We start from the raw sequence: 15,928 nt of genomic DNA on the forward strand, positions 1-15,928 counted from the left end.
GGAGGTGGGGCGGGGGGTAGCTTTGTCTCAAGCTTTTAATATCCCAGCCCATTGGACAATCTCTTTGGGCATCTGCTTCTGGACCTGATGAAACCAGGTTATAGTGGTCATAGTCAGGATGTATGCAAGTACTATGGAAGCTCCTTTCACTGATCATGCATGGTTTAATTTAGTTCAAATTCAGCAAATAAGATTAAAGGTTGTTGCTCTATCTCTGGAGTGATGTCAACTGTACAGCAGAAAAATTATGCCGTCTGATTAACTAATGTGGCCATTTTGTTATTCATCCGTCATTTGAATTATAATAGCATTGCACATGAGAGCTTTGGAGATGGAGTTCACTCTGCTATGTTTGTTCCCTAAAATTACATAGGACAGCAGTGGAGAATAAAACAGACCCACCACTTTCATCTCTTTGTCCAAATTACAATGCACCCTCTGGGACACCCCTTGATTACTTCCTCCCAAACAATAACATGCAAATTACAGTTACCTGAAAGGACCTGTGCTCTCATTTGCCATATTAATGCTACTCCCTCGATGCACAAATGGCTTCCCATGCAGAAAGCTGAGGTTAAAGAGGGGCAACTATTTTACACAGAGTGGGTCGTGTGTACAATGAACTGCCAGAGAAAGTGGTGAATCTGGGTGCAGTTATATTTGAAATACATTTGCATAAGTTGATGAATAGAAAAGGTTTGAATGCATATAGGCCAAGTGCAGGGAAGTGGATCTAGTTTAGTTTGGTTGGTATGAACTGGTTGGACCAAATGGTCTGTTTCCATGCTGTATGATTCTATGATTAGTATTTAATCTGGGCCCAATGCATACCCTCTAGTAGTCTTCAGTGAGACTGATGTTTATTAGCTAATGATATTTACTGTGTAGAGCTACACCTGTGGACAATTGCCCCTCACCACAGCAGTGAAGACCCAGTGAAAATCTATGCTAAACAAACACCCTGCCATTGCATTATTTGCTCTGTCACTGAATTAGCTATTGCTGAGTGGGTGAGCTAATTGCTGCATGGTAGTTTTAATGTCCACCAATGGAAAATGGCTGCATTTTCTGCCTAAAAGCTCATCAATTAAATATTAATGGGTCCTAACTGACAACAGCAGATTTCTGTTTGAAACTGTAACTTAAGAATTTCCCGTGCCCTATCTGTGTGATCAGACAGACAAAAGGGAGTACAGTATAAATTATAAAACATTGAACAAATTCAGATATTTTCCAATTTACTAATAGTTTAAGTGTCCACGGCTGCTGCTGCTTTTACCATTAATCAGGAGCGTGCAAGTTTCAGAATACAAATGAAACTAAAACATTAAATTGTTCCTTTGCTTGTCAGACAATTAGGAAAAGAATGAATGTTAAAAGTGTTATAAGCAGTCTATGCTTCTCTAGGATTGAGCAGATAGACTGAAACAGCCTTCGGCAAACTTATACATTTCCTTTTCCTGATAAATGATGGTATTTATTTTTTTTCATTTTGAGACCTCAGGCTTTAAGCAATCTTTTTTTTGTTAAGCCAAGTATTAGTCATTATCATAAAGTCTTTTATGGAGCAGAATAAGGCCATTCAGTCTATTGTTGGCTCCCTGCGGCAGGATCCAGTCAGTCCCACTCTCCCATTTGATGCATGCAGCTTTATTTCAAAGAACCATAGAATCCCTACAGTGTGCAAGCAGGCCATTGAATCCACACCTCCGAAAAGCATCCCACCCAAGCACACCCTATCCCTGTAAACCTGCATTTCCATGGCCAATCCACCTAACCTATACATCCTGGACACTATGAGGTGTTTTAACATGACCACCCCCATCAAATCTACACATCCTTGGACTGTGGAGGAAACCGGAGCATCCAGAGGGAAGCCACACAGACAGGGGGAGAATGTGCAAACTCCACACAGACAGGCACCCGGGGACAGAATTGAACCCATGACCCTGCTGCTGTAAGACAGCAGTGCTAACCACTGAACCACCATGCCGCCCAAAAATCCATCCAATTTCTTTTTGAAATCATTGATTGTCTTTGCTTCCACCTTCGTAGCCGGTAAGTCCCAGGTGAGTCCAACTTTCTGTAGGAAAATGATCTTACTTAAATTCTCCTTGTAAAATCTTAAATTCCGTCCCTTAATTCCTTGTACCATCAATTTGTGGGAAGAGATTTACTTTCGCTACTTGGTCTAAGCCGGTCATAATCTTGCACAATTCTATTAAATTTCCTCTCAATTTTTTTTATCCAAGCAAACTAACCTCAGCCCTTCCAATCTAATCTTGTAAGTGAACATGATCCTACTCCACCCAAAGCTTCCATCCTGTAACCATTCTGGTAAATCTCCTCTGCATCTGCTCAAGGAAGTTCCTATCTTTCTAAAGTGTGGTGACCAGAACTGAACATTCGGCATATAAACTGAATTCCTACTGATTGTGTGCGTTTCCAGTAAAGTAGAAAATCTAAGGTAACCTGTGGTGATATAAAGAATGCTAAGAAAGGAAGAGGAAAGAGATGAATTTGCTTTCACACAGAGTCTTTTGAATTCTCAGGATGTTCCTATGTACTGCATGATTAATTAAATAGTTTCTCAAGTGCCATTGCTATTGTTATTCAGGGTAACGCAGCAGTCACTTTGTGAATAAAAAGGTTCTACCAACCGCAATAAATAAACCAGTAGTAATTCTGTTTCCAAGAGATTGATTGAGGGATACAACTCCCTTGCTCGTCCAATCATGTAGTCAGGGCTTCAGTTTCACATTTCACCTAAAAGTTGCAACTCCCTAGTTACAGATCTCCCTCAGTACTAGGTGTCAGCCACTGTGCATGCTCACAAGTCTATCATCGGATTGTCAATTCTTTAAATTAGTATCAAAAGTGCTAGCTCTGTCTCATGCACTAAGCCAAAGGTTATTACTAAGGGCAACTTCAAAGTTTTCACTCTGGAGCAACATTTGCAAATGCATAGGATATAAACTACGCTCTGCCCTGCACTCTGCGTAAGTGTGGCTTCCTCACAGTACCAGGGACTGGGTTCGATTCCAGCCTCGGGTGATTGTGTGGAGTGTGCACATTCTCCTTGTGTCTGTGTGGGTTTACTCTGGGTGTTCTGGTTTCCTCCCATAGTCTAAAGATTAGGTGGATTGGCCACGTTAAATTGCCCCATAGTGTCAAGGGATGTGCAGACTAGGTGGGTTAGCCATGGAATGTGGAGGAATAGGATAGTGGCGTGGGTCCGGTTAGGATGCTCTTTGGATGGTCAGTATGGACTCATTGGGCTGAGTGGTCTGCTTCCGCACTGTAAGGATTCTATAATTCTATGCACAGGATTCAGAGAATAACTCCGGTAGTGGTTTAGCAGCACCACAGAGTCCAGACAATATCTAGCAGAAGTATCAATAAATACTCCACTTTATTTACGATGAGCCATTAACTTACTTTTTTGTTTTAACTTGTACATGCATTTGGGAAGGTCTTTCTTTTTAGCAAAGAGCAAAGATCTCACTTTTTGAAACAAGACTAAATATTGGCATTAGCAAATTACCTCTGATTCCTAGCAACCTTTTTTTTTGCACAAATTGTGCATAGCAAGCTCCCAGAAGTAACAGTGTCTAAGAAAATGTAATGCTAGTTCAAATATTCATGTTGGCCAAGACACTGGGGAGCACTTTTCTGTGCTTTATAAAGATCTACTAGTATAGCGTCTTATATATTTATCAGAGAATGCAGATGACAGTCTACTGTCTCAAAGGGGGCACCTCCAACACTGTAGCATTCCCTCAATGCTTATGTGAAGTATCCCTAGATACTAGATTTCTGGAGAGAGACTTCAACACACAACTTTTTGCTGCAGAAGGCAGAAATGCATTCTTGGCCAAATTTGCAATGTAAAATAACTGTCACTGCTAGGAATTTATAGAGAAGCAATCAATAATTTTAAAAAAATCAAGCCTGTGGAAATTCACATTTCACTTTACATATGCAGTAAGTGTGTCTGATTCTGTTAAAAAAAAGGGACACATAGGATCCCTGGCTTTCTTTAATCATTGCTGTTGTGACCTAATAGGCTGGGAGATTTTTTTTCACTGGAGATTAGGAGGTTGAGAAATGACCTTATACAGGTTTATAAAATCATGAGGTCTATAGATGGAGTTAATGGTAGGTGTCTTTTCCCTACAACAGGGGATTTTAAGACGAGGAGGCAGATTTTTCAGGTAAATTGGTTACACAGAGGGTGGTTTATGTATGGAAGGAACTTCCTGAGGAAGTGGTGGATGTGGGCACAGTTACAACATCCAACAGACACTTAGATAAGTACATGAACAGGAAAGGTTTGGAGGGATAGAGGCCATGAGCAGGCAGGTAAAACTAGCTTAATTTGGGATTATGTTCAGCATGGACTAGTTGAACTGAAGGGTCTGTTTCTGTGCTGTATGACTCTACGTTCTTTCATCCCCTTCCACCCACCCAGTTTATTCCTTTGTCAATAAAAACTGTGAATGCTGTAAATCAGGGTCGAGAGTGGAAATTGCTGGAAAAGCTCAGCAGATCTGGCAGCATCTGTGGAGAGAATCAGCGTTAACCTTTCGGGTAGAGTGAGCTGTCCCAGTTTTGAGGAAGGATCACTCCACCCAAAACATTAACTCCGATTTCTGTCCACAGAGGCTGCCAGACCTGCTGAGCTTTTCCAGCGATTTCTACTTTTGCCTCTTTATTCCGCTGCCCCTGACCTGGACAATCGGAAATGTCAATCCCGTGCTGATTTTGCTGTGATCCAGTCCGCATGTTGTGGCCGATATAGTGTAGGAGGAGGCACTCTCTGTCAATGGCACATCCAGTCTCCCAGGCAAGCAGAGGTTCCTCTCCTGACTGGCGGAGTCGCTGGCAGCAATACCAGTCCCCACCTCTTCCCCCCCCCCCCCCAAAAAAAATCCTTATCCGTTTGCAACCCAACCAGGACAACCCATTTTCCATGTTACAGCCTCAGTCTTGTCCCGACCTGGAGTATTGCAGCGGAACCGAGAAGCAAACGGAGTTTATACAAATGGCAGCAGCAGCAGCCGCCACCGGTGTGTGTGTTTATACTTCATGCAGATTTTTTTTTGTGTTTTACCAAGGATGATTATTTAAAGGGAGAGGTGGAAAGTTAATACCACTGGCACTGCGGAAACGGAGTTGAGTGCGATCGGTTCACTGAGAACTGGGGTAATGGGGACTAAGTGAGAATTGTCCCCCCCCCCCCCCCCCCCCCTGAACAAACAACCCCCCGCAGCCAAGAGACTAGCAGCAGTTGTTCCCAATTCATGACATGCTGAATCGGTGAATGCAGAGTGGAATACACAACCCCCAGCCCCCCTCCCCTCCCCAGCTCTTAAAAGGATGCCTATCCTTGTCACCTTTTGGAATGGTGGGATAAAGAGGTTTGCACGTTTGAACCATTTGGTACAAACCTGATACAGATGGAAAAGCCATTGGTTGTTATCCGGCCCAGTGATGGTGATACCGTTAGTTAGTGTTCGCCCGGCTGGGGGAATGTGAAGCAATCTCACTGCCTCCTGAGGTATCATATCGGTCACACATACAAGAACTGGAGGAGCCTGGAGCGGGTGGAATGACAGCAGTTGTTTCATAGCCTTGTCGAGCTGTCATTTTCTTGTTGGTTTGTGAAAGTAACTGACCGGTTTTACCTTCCACTTTAACATTCCTCTCTTCCCCCCTCCCTCCCCCCCTCCTCTTTCTTTCCCCCAGGCAGAGAGGGTCGGTTTTCAGCTGAGAGGGAATGAAGTTTGACTCTGGGTCGGACAGGATCGCTCGGTGTTGATCTCTGCTCCTGGACTGAAGATTGAACAGGTCCCCTTCCTGTTCCCTGGACCATGGCAAAGAGTGCTGAAGTGAGACTCGCTGTCTTCGGGAGAGCTGGCGTGGGCAAGTCAGGTAAGAAAAAAAAAGACAAAATAAATCCTAAATTTCGGGAGACGACCAAGTGCTTTATTTTTCTTTAAAAAAAATAAACAAAAATAAATTTCTTCCCCCCTTCACTCCTCGGCTCCTTTGGTATAAGTTGTGTTGTGAATGACTAACATACCTGACTGAGACTGACTAACAATGTTAAAGTAAAAGTGTCCATTCAAACCAATGTTGAATTGACAATTTCTCTCTTTTGAAAACCCCAATTCATTCCAAGGGTCAGTGGAAGTCAGCTGCAAATGTTCATTGTTAGTGGAGACCGATTGTCTGGCGGTTTGCTGTTGTCTGTTCACTCGGACTGCCTTTGGTAAACCATACCCTTGCCCTTGAGCCGCCCGCGCCTGTTCTGGTCTCCCCCGGCTGCACGGCAGTGTGAACAGACCGCGCTCCACACTGGGAACCAGTGCCAGCTCCCGAGTGCATGCAGCCGGCTCAGAGAGTGCCATCTGTGGGCCAATGTTGCCATTCCCTCGCGAGTTGGTACGGGAGCTTACCACTCTCTGTCCCCCTCCCCAAAGTGCGGAGGTCTTGTTGGATTGTATGCACAGCTGTAGTCATGAGGAGGGGAGGAGAGATTTGGGGATGGGGTGGGCAGGGGGGTGGGTAATTTGGTTGGACTCATACAGGGCTCTCCTACAACAGTATGGGTAATTTCCCCATCAGTTCAAGCTCTCAGCTACATGGTATTTTATAGTGAGGCTTTGTGGAGGTACCCAACGAGTTCTTAAAACCTGATTGAGATATTTTGTCAATTTAGCCATTTTTCAGTCACCACTGTTCTGTGAGGCAAGTCTGAATTGAGATTTAATTAATCATTTCCAGTTCGTGAAAGGATGGGTTCCCCCATTGCCTGCCATCAAGCTGCTGTTATGATGTATCAAACCATATCAAAAATACTTTTGAATGCATCCCTTGTGATCAAATTCCTTTCACGGGTCCCCGTGCTCTAATTAAGTGTTTTAAAACATGGTGGAAAGATGGGAGTTGTTCTGTTGACTAACTTTCCCATCCGTCAAGGAGGCTGGGCTGTCTCAGATGATAGACCCCATCACAACTGGTCTCACAGCTGTTCTAGGCGAAAGTGTGTACTGCAGATGAAGGGCTTTTGCCCGAAACGTCGATGTTCCTGCTCCTCAGATGCTGCCTGACCTGCTGTGCTTTTCCAGCACCACACTCTTGACTCACAGTTGATCTATCTTCTCCCCTGGGCTACAGGCAAGTGAAGCTCATCCAGAGACCAGTAGCCTGGTCAAGTTGACAAGGTCGATTTGAGTCGAATCTCATCGTGGACTCATCTGCTTTTACTTCTTTTTCTTTTTTTTAAATTTAAACTTATTCACCTTCTGTGGAAAGCACCCAGCAGCTTAAGCGACAGCTGCATTGTCGAGATCAGCCCAGCGCAGTCTCATGGCGATGATGTGGCGACACGGTTCTGCGGTAAGGGGACTCACGCTGGTGATGGTCTCAGCATTGGTGTGGAAGATCCTAGATCCAGATCAATGGCTAAGCACTTAACAAGAACATGAGGACTAGGAGCAGGAGTAGGTCATCTGGCCCTTCATGGCTGATCTTTTCATGGACTCAACTCCACTTGCTCGCCCTCTCACTGTATCCCTTCATTACTTTATTGTTCAAAAAGTATCTACCTTAGCTTTAAAAGCGTTTACAGAAAGACCGTCAACTACTTCACTGGGCCAGGAATTCCATAGATTTACAACCTTCTGAGTGAAGAAGTTCCTTCTCAATTCAGTCCTAAATCTGCTCCTCCTAATCTTGATGCCTTCTTGTCCTAGTTTCACCTGCCAGTGGAAACTGTCCCCATGACTTGTCCGGACTTGTCCTACCTGCCTATCTCCTTTTCGACCTGTCCACTCCACCCTCTCCTCCCTGACCTATCACCTTCATCCCCTCCCCCACCACCCATTGTACTCTATGCTACTTTCTCCCCACCCCCACCCTCCTCTAGTTTATCTCTCCACGCTTCAGGCTCTCTGCCTTTATTCCTGATGAAGGGCTTTTGCCCAAAATGTCGATTTCGCTGCTCCTTAGATGCTGCCTGAACTGCTGTGCTCTTCCAGCGCCACTAATCCAGAATCTGGTTTCCAGCATCTGCAGTCATTGTTTTTACCTAGTGGAAACATCCTCTCTACTTCCATCTTATCTATTCTCTTCATAATTTTATATATACAGTAGAACCCCATATCCGTGGATTTGGTTTCTGCGGTTCCAGTTATCCGCAGTTTACTGCAGCCTGAAGATATTATATGGAATATTCCAGAATTAATTCCAGGGGCTGCTGGGGAGGTAAATTTCCCATTTAAGTGATAGGGTTTGCTACTATCTGTGGCTTTGGGCATTCGAGGTAGGTGTTGGAATGTATTATCCACAGAAATGGGGAGGGGGAGCACAACTGTAATACTAAACTTTTAACTTTGCTTATTTATTTTCCACTTAGGATTTTGTACCTAGGCACCTTTGTAAGTAAGATGACACCAGAAAATGGTGACCTTGTACACTTTTCACTGTACTCCGTACCCCTGCACCTGAGTACACGTGATAATAAAACCTACCTCTAATTCCAATTTGTTCCACCTTTGAGTTTAGGAATCCAACAGTGTGTATTGTTAGTCTTCAGGGATCGATGTTTTGTTAGTGAAATCACTGTTTAAACATAGAGTCAAATCTTTTGAAACTTTATAAACCCTCAATGAAACATTGTTGCCATGGTAAAAGTGAGAAGATGATTGCAACGGTTAAATGGTAGAACCCACAATCGTGACTTGACTCATCAGGTTGAATATCTTTACTTTAGCTTCAGTGTTTTTAATTAAAAGTACAAACAAAAATATTGAAGGATCCGGGCTACAACCAGAATAACATCTGTCACACAGATCCTTGGAAGAAATATCACACTGTAAAGCAACTGTAGCCTACACAGAGTAAGCCGAATGCTCCACTGAACTAACAGGAGGTGAATAAGAACTCTGCTGTTGATTTACATTAATGCCTGGGAGCAGGTCCTGAGACTTAGTTAACAGAAGTAAGTGGAATATATTTTCCAAATGGCATACTTTTAATAGGCTCCTTTTCTTTCTCATTTCTGTTTTTAAAGTTGTTCATCACCCTTTTCCACCATTTTCTGTTGTAGGGGTTGGGTGTTGGACCTTTCCCCAGGCATCTATTGTATCCGTCTGCTGCGATGCGCATTCATAAAGCTTCCACTTCCCCTTCCTTTGGCCCTATCAAATCCCCCATATTGCCCAACAGGCTACCTTTTTTATCGCCAGCTCCTGCTGTATCATGTAACCTCATCAATCGCCAGAGTGACTTGGCAATTCTCCCATATTCTTCACCTCATGCTGAGCGCTGGTGTGAGCCTGCTTGTGGTTTCCATGATAACTCTGCTACCAATATCACAAGTTCAGCGTTGTCACCCCTTTTCCATCCTTATCCAGTGAATGAAAATAAGGGGAGATAGGGGTAATGTCAGCAGATTACTATTCCAGCATCCCTCATTACTGATTTGGGAGAATAGTTTCAAATATACACCATGGCAGGTTTGAATTTAATAAAATTCTAGAATTGAAAGCTAGCCCTGGATTGTTATAAAACCTATCTGGTTCACTAATGACCTTTAGGGAAGGAAACTTGTCAACTTTACTATAAAGGTATGGCTTACATGTGACTCTAAACCTGGTTGACTCTTAACTGCCTGCTGAAATGGCTACTAACAGGTCACTCATTTGTAGGACAATAAATACTAGCTCAGCCTGTATCCAGTGAATTCAAAGAGCAACTGCTTGGGTAAGAGAGTGTTTAGTCCAGCAAAAACAAGATGCTGTGGTGTTAGAAGCTTCTTGTCACTAGTGAGATGAAAGCTGGGTAAGTCCCTTTTGCCAGTAGCATTTCTTTGTTTTCTTTTAAATAACTTTGACATTAGGAATTTCTCGCTCTTTGTGCACCTTCTCTGCAGCCGTAACATTGTATTCGTCGCTCTATTCTATTACCCTAGTGCACTTTGCATTGTATGATCTGCCTTTAATGCGTGCAAAACAAAACTTTTTACTGCACCAAGGTCTTTTCCCCAGGATCAGGGAATCCAAAACTAGAGGGTGAAGGTATAAGGCGAGAGGGGAAAGATTTAAAAGGAACGTAAGGAGCAGCTTTTTTACGCAGAGGGTGTACATGTGTGGAATGAGCTGCCAGAGGAAGTGTTGGAAGCTGATACAATTACAACATATAAAAGGCATCCGCATGGGTATATGAGTAGATTAGATTAGATTAGATTAGATTAGATTACTTACAGTGTGGAAACAGGCCCTTCGGCCCAACAAGTCCACACCGACCCGCCGAAGCGCTCCCACCCAGACCCATTCCCCTACATTTACCCCTGCACCTAACACTACGGGCAATTTAGCGTGGCCAATTTACCTAACCTGCACATTTTTGGACTGTGGGAGGAAACCGGAGCATCTGGAGGAAACCCACGCAGACACAGGGAGAATGTGCAAACTCCAGGAAGGGTTTAGAGGGACATGGGCCAATTGCTCGCAAATGGGACTAGAGAAGGTTAGGGTATCTGGTCAGCATGGACAAGTAGGACCAAAGGGTCTGTTTCCGTGCTGTACATCTCTATGACTCTATGTGACAATAATGAATCAAATCAAGTCAAAAAGTGGACAAGTTGAAGTAGTATTGATGTAGACCATATTCAAGAGGTTAAGATAAAGTATGGAGCATAGATGGAGGGAGAGGAGAAGAAAATCCGGAATTTACAAAGGACGAGATGGAACATTCAGGAGCACATTCAGAATAAGGCCTCATTCCTGATGGAGGGCTTTTGCCTGAAACGCCGATTTTCCTGTTCCTCGGATGCTGCCTCACCTGCTGTTCTTTTCCAGCACTACTCATCACTTGACAGATAGCTAGCTTTTATTTATGTTCTAGGCACAGAGAGGTGACAGACAAGTCTTTTCCAGCATGTAGGCGATATTCAAGTCTTGGGCAGAATTATCGTTCATAAAAACAAAACAAAAAGTTGTTAGAGGAAAAAGTGAACTGTTTGCCATAAAAAGACAAAATTATGGAACCAGCTTTACATATGGAAGTGATGTGGGAGTTCCACGAGAGGTCACTGGAGAAAAAGTGAAGTGGGGCCAAAGGTAGAGCCATCATAAATAAAGATAACCTTGTGAGATAGTAAGGATCTTTAAATGAATGAAGGATAGCAGATAATTATTGCCACATTAAACTGTAAGGATAGAAACATGTTGCATTAATTTAAACATTAGATTGTGAGCAGGGTGGTGGTTTTCAAAACTGTGATGAAAGCTTGAGAGTGTAGAACCCAATTATCAGTACACTAAATTAGTGTTGGATGATGGAGTAAATGATTTATGTGGAACAAATTAGATAAGAGGACAGAGTCCTTTGTCAGTACAAAATAAGAGTCAGAGGGTGAACTGCAGCATCCCCAATTTCAAGAGGCAACTAGTCAATCATGACTACCTTTTCGATGCGAAATCTGTGAAAGATTTAATTCTCTTCAGTCTCTGTGTTCTGTTTCGATTGATGCATTTTCAGTTTGTGTGCACATCACTGAAGGAACAAAGGACCAGACCATCGTCATTTGGCCACTTGCTCAAGATTTTTGCTTCTAAACATTTGGCAGAGTCGCAGCCTTTATGTCCTGCCTTCACCATATTTGGAGCTCCATATGGGAGGGGGGGGGGGGGGGAAGTATTAGCTGTGATCTCACATCATGTTCCCACTTTATCCATAAACTGGCTTTGATGACATTATTTCAAAATGTTGAGATTGGACATGTTGACCTTATTGTAGTTCGATGGTATCACTCCTTTGGAGTATAATTTGGTCAACTATTAAACGTGACCTTATTTATGAAGTGCACAGAAACTATTAAATTAAAACGTAACCATCAGTTGAAATGAAATAAAAGGAAAGCATGTAAGCCCAGCTCTAATCTGATGGTGACTTTCGTAATGTTGGTTTCATAATCCAATAACAGAACATGACTGCCAACGGATATGAAATGTTAAACAGGTTCAACCTATACTCATTGGAATTTTGAAGAATGTGATGTAACCGTGTGGGACCATAAAAGATTCTGATTGGGGGTGGTGGGGAAGAGATGGAGGGAATGCTATGACAGGGTAGATGCTGGGAAGGTGTTTCCCTTTGTGTGGGTATCTAGAACAAAAAGGCATACATTTGAAATAGGGCCTTTAAGGCTGAGATGAGGAGAAATTTCTTCCTTCAGGGAGTCATTAATCTTTGGAATTTTGTACTCCTGGAGCAGTGGAGGCTGAGATAAGCAGATTCTCAAACTAGGTGGGCATCGAGGATTATGGGAAGCAGGCAGGAAAGCGACTTTAAGGTCAAGATCAGACAGGCTATAATTTACTGAATGGTGGAACAGCCTTGAGGGTTTGTGTGTCCTACTCTTACTCCCATTTCTTATATTCCTGTGTTAAGTACTGAATACTCAGTGTTGCTGGGTTTAAAAAGCAAGCAATAGACATACTGTGATAACCTTTGGATTTTAATCTCCAGTCCAACACCATCCTGATTTACAGCACATAATGAACTCAAAATCCAACCCATGGGCCAAGAGAAAGGTGATAAGTTGTATCAGGTAAGGAAGTGCAATACTGACCCAAAGGTTATCTGACTTAACTGATGAAAATTAGATCATGGGATATTTATGAAGGTAGTTGGGATGTGTAAAAATATCAATACATTTGATAAATGTCAAAATGTATTGATTAGTTGAATAGATTTGTAATATGGAGAAAGTGGCAGTTTAGTCTTCCACTTATTTTAATAAAACTGTCCAGACTGGTTATGACATACACCTCTGGAGCAGGTGGGACTTGAACACAGACCTTCTGGGCCAGAGATAGTGACACTACCACAGAACCACAAGAGGCCACTTGTCTAGGCTATCTTGTATCTAAAGTATGCTCCTGTTCATGAGGTATATTATTGACCACTTGTGGTAATTGATAACCTCCTTCGTTCAGAGATTGCACATTTGCCTCTGAGTCCAAAGGTCAGAGCTTCAAATCCCACTTGAGACATGAGCACATTGCCCTTGCTGACACTTCGGTGCAGCGTTGATGGAAGTTCTGACTTCTGAATGGGATATTAATTGTTGGATGAAATTAACCTTTTTCAAAGAAGAGCAATGGAGTTCTGGCCAATAGCTATTCCTCAACCAACATCACTATTATTGATGACATTACAGTTATTGGGACCTTGCTGAGTGTATATTGGCTGTCATTTTTCTTGAATTGCAACTGTGTCAGTAATTGAAAAACAATTCATTGGCTGTTCAGTACTTTGGAATAGCACTCCAGCGTGCTGTCTTCACTGTTTGCTTCATAACATGGGAATTCTGCAAGGATATGATATTTTCAGTAATCATACAAAATAACTCAATTTGTGCTATCTATAGCTAGTTACCATGCTTAGACTTCAAGCTGAGAATAATTTGTCTTTTCAAAACAATGCAGCCATGGTAACCAATACAAGAAATGTTATAGCTACTTCCCCAACCTTGAAACCAGAACCGTTTTGCATTAATCACGTGACATCCTTGCGTAATTTTGATGGAGAGTTAATATTGTAGTTTTTTGAATTGTACATTAATTTCCCCCACTAGAAATCCACCACGAATCTACATATTTTTCTGCCAATTGCTCTCAAAATAAACCTGCTAAATTTTGATAGCTGTGACAATGTATTATTGGGATGGAACAGAAAGTGACAATATTTGTATTAGTTTAATTGCTGCAAAGAAACTTCTCATATAGTTTTTTCTGTCCCCAAACCCATGTTAACTTGTTTCGCCTAGCTTTTGTATATTTCTATTTGTAAATCACAGAACTATGAAGATGTTTTGGAGCTCTTTGAGCAATCCAAAACTAACCTGACTGCTCTCATCATCTCCCTGTTATCCCATATCTTCTACTCCTTCAAGCAGTTAAACAGTTTTCCCTTAAAATGTGCAACCTCTTCTGCCTGAACCATTCCCCCACGGTCTTATATTTTATGTTCCAACAGCACTGTGTGAGGAAAACACTGCTAACCTTTCCCCTCGTAATTTTAAATTGATGACTGCTCATCATTGACTTCCAAACTAGAGGAAATAACCTTTCCCTGTTCGTTCCATAAAAATGCACCGTGATTTTAAAAACCTCCATTAATTTATGTCCGTCTTGGCACAAGAGTGCCATTCTTGCCTCTGAGTCAGAAGAATGCAATGGATTTAAGGAGAGGCCTGAGCAAATAATTTAAACTGCCATATCAGTGCACTGCTCAAGATTTGACCTTTTAAATAATCTGTTAAACCTTGCCCCTGTCAGCTGCCTCAGACACCAGAAATGACTGCCCAGGGCAGTTCTCTTAATGTCCTGGTCAATGTTTGCTCTGCAGTTAGTGTCACTCAAACAGATTGTCTCGTCATTTTATATTGCTGTTTGTGGGCACAATCTGTTTGCAAATTTGCTGTAATTTCCTTACCCTACCTTCCTAGCTCTATAATCTCCTCCAGCTCTGAGATACCAGTTCTGGATTCTTAAACATCGGCACCTTTCAGCTGCCAAGTCCCTAAACTCTGAAATTCCCCCTCTAACTCTTTCTGTCTCTCTCCATTTCATTTTGCACCTTCAGGATACACCTTTAAACTTATGCCTTGAGCAAGCTGTTGGTCAGCTGCGCTAATGACGCCTGCTATGTCTGGATGTCACACTTGGTTTAATAATAGTCCTTGGAAGCATTTTAGGACACTGTGTAAATGCAAGATATTGATGTTACATTGTAATAGTAGCTGCACTTCAAAATAATTTGCAATCTATAAAGTCCTTTGCCACATAGAATTATAGAATCCTCACAGTGTGGAAACAGGCCATTTGGCCCAACAAGTCTACACTGATCCTCTGAAGAGCATCCTACCTGGACCCATCCCTCAAGCCTATCCTTGTAACCTTGCATTTCCCGTATCTAATGCATCTAAACTACACATCACTGAACACTACGGGCAGCCTCAGGCAACTGTCAGTGTGGAGTTTGCACATTCTCCCCGGGTCTGTGTGGATTTCCTCCGGGTGCTCCAGTTTCCTCCCACAGCCCAAAAATGTGCAGGTTAGGTGAATTGGCCATGCTAAATTGCCCTGTAGTGTGAGGTGAAGGGGTAAATGTAGAGGAATGGGTCTGGGTGGGTTGCTCTTCGGAGGGTGGGTGTGGACTTGTTGGGCCGAAGGGCCCATTTCCACACTGTAAGTAATCTAATCGAAAAAAAAATTAGCATGGCCGATCTACTTATCTTGCACATCTTTGGACTATGGGAGAAAACTGGAGCACTTGGTGGGAACCCATACTGTCATGGAGAGAATATGCAAACCCTACACAGGCAGTTGCTGGAGGGTGGAATCGGTCTTGGTTCCCTGGCACTGTGAGATAGCAGTGCTAACCACTGAGGCACCGTGCAATGTCCTGTGATTAGGGAAACAGGTCTTTCAAGTGCAAATACTTTAAACCTTCTCATTGTCTTTGAGGTTCCAAAGGAAACAGTCTAGCATTTTAAGTCTCTTTCTCCTGATTATAGTTTCTCTTTTCTTGAATCTCTAAGTTTTTTGTGGGTTTATTGTCCTATACTTATACTATGTCACACTACATATAAAGTTCAATATTGTTTTGCCCTTGTGTACAGCTTTATCTACCTTTCTGAGGACCTGTGCATCAAATCATCGAGTTTTCTCTGTTCTTCTACTCTCTTCAAGTGTAGCTTTCTATTAAGTTTATATGGAGGAGAAAGCGAGGTCTGCAGATGCTGGAGATCAGAGCTGAAAATGTGTTGCTGGAAAAGCGCAGCAGGTCAGGCAGCATCCAGGGAACAGGAGAATCGACATTTCGGGCATAAGCCCTTCTTCAGGAATCC

The 15,928-nt window shown here is 42.7% G+C and overlaps 1 protein-coding gene across 4 annotated transcripts in view; it reads left to right on the forward strand.

The window, feature by feature from the left end:
- rerg (RAS-like, estrogen-regulated, growth inhibitor) overlaps positions 1-15,928 on the forward strand; it is a 90,179-nt gene that overhangs the window by 3,506 nt on the left and 70,745 nt on the right. Inside the window, exons 1-2 of one of the 4 annotated variants that reach the window (XM_043713541.1) lie at positions 4,820-5,069; positions 5,749-5,934. In XM_043713541.1, the coding sequence (XP_043569476.1) occupies positions 5,874-5,934 (61 nt within the window). In that variant the 5' untranslated portion in view covers positions 4,820-5,069; positions 5,749-5,873. Of the gene's footprint in view, positions 1-4,819; positions 5,070-5,748; positions 5,935-15,928 lie in introns of those variants that run through there. The other 3 variants (XM_043713543.1, XM_043713544.1, XM_043713545.1) reach the window with 3 other exon arrangements.

Source organism: Chiloscyllium plagiosum, chromosome 23 (genome assembly GCF_004010195.1).
Source record: "Chiloscyllium plagiosum isolate BGI_BamShark_2017 chromosome 23, ASM401019v2, whole genome shotgun sequence".
Classification (NCBI taxonomy): Eukaryota; Metazoa; Chordata; class Chondrichthyes; order Orectolobiformes; family Hemiscylliidae; genus Chiloscyllium; species Chiloscyllium plagiosum.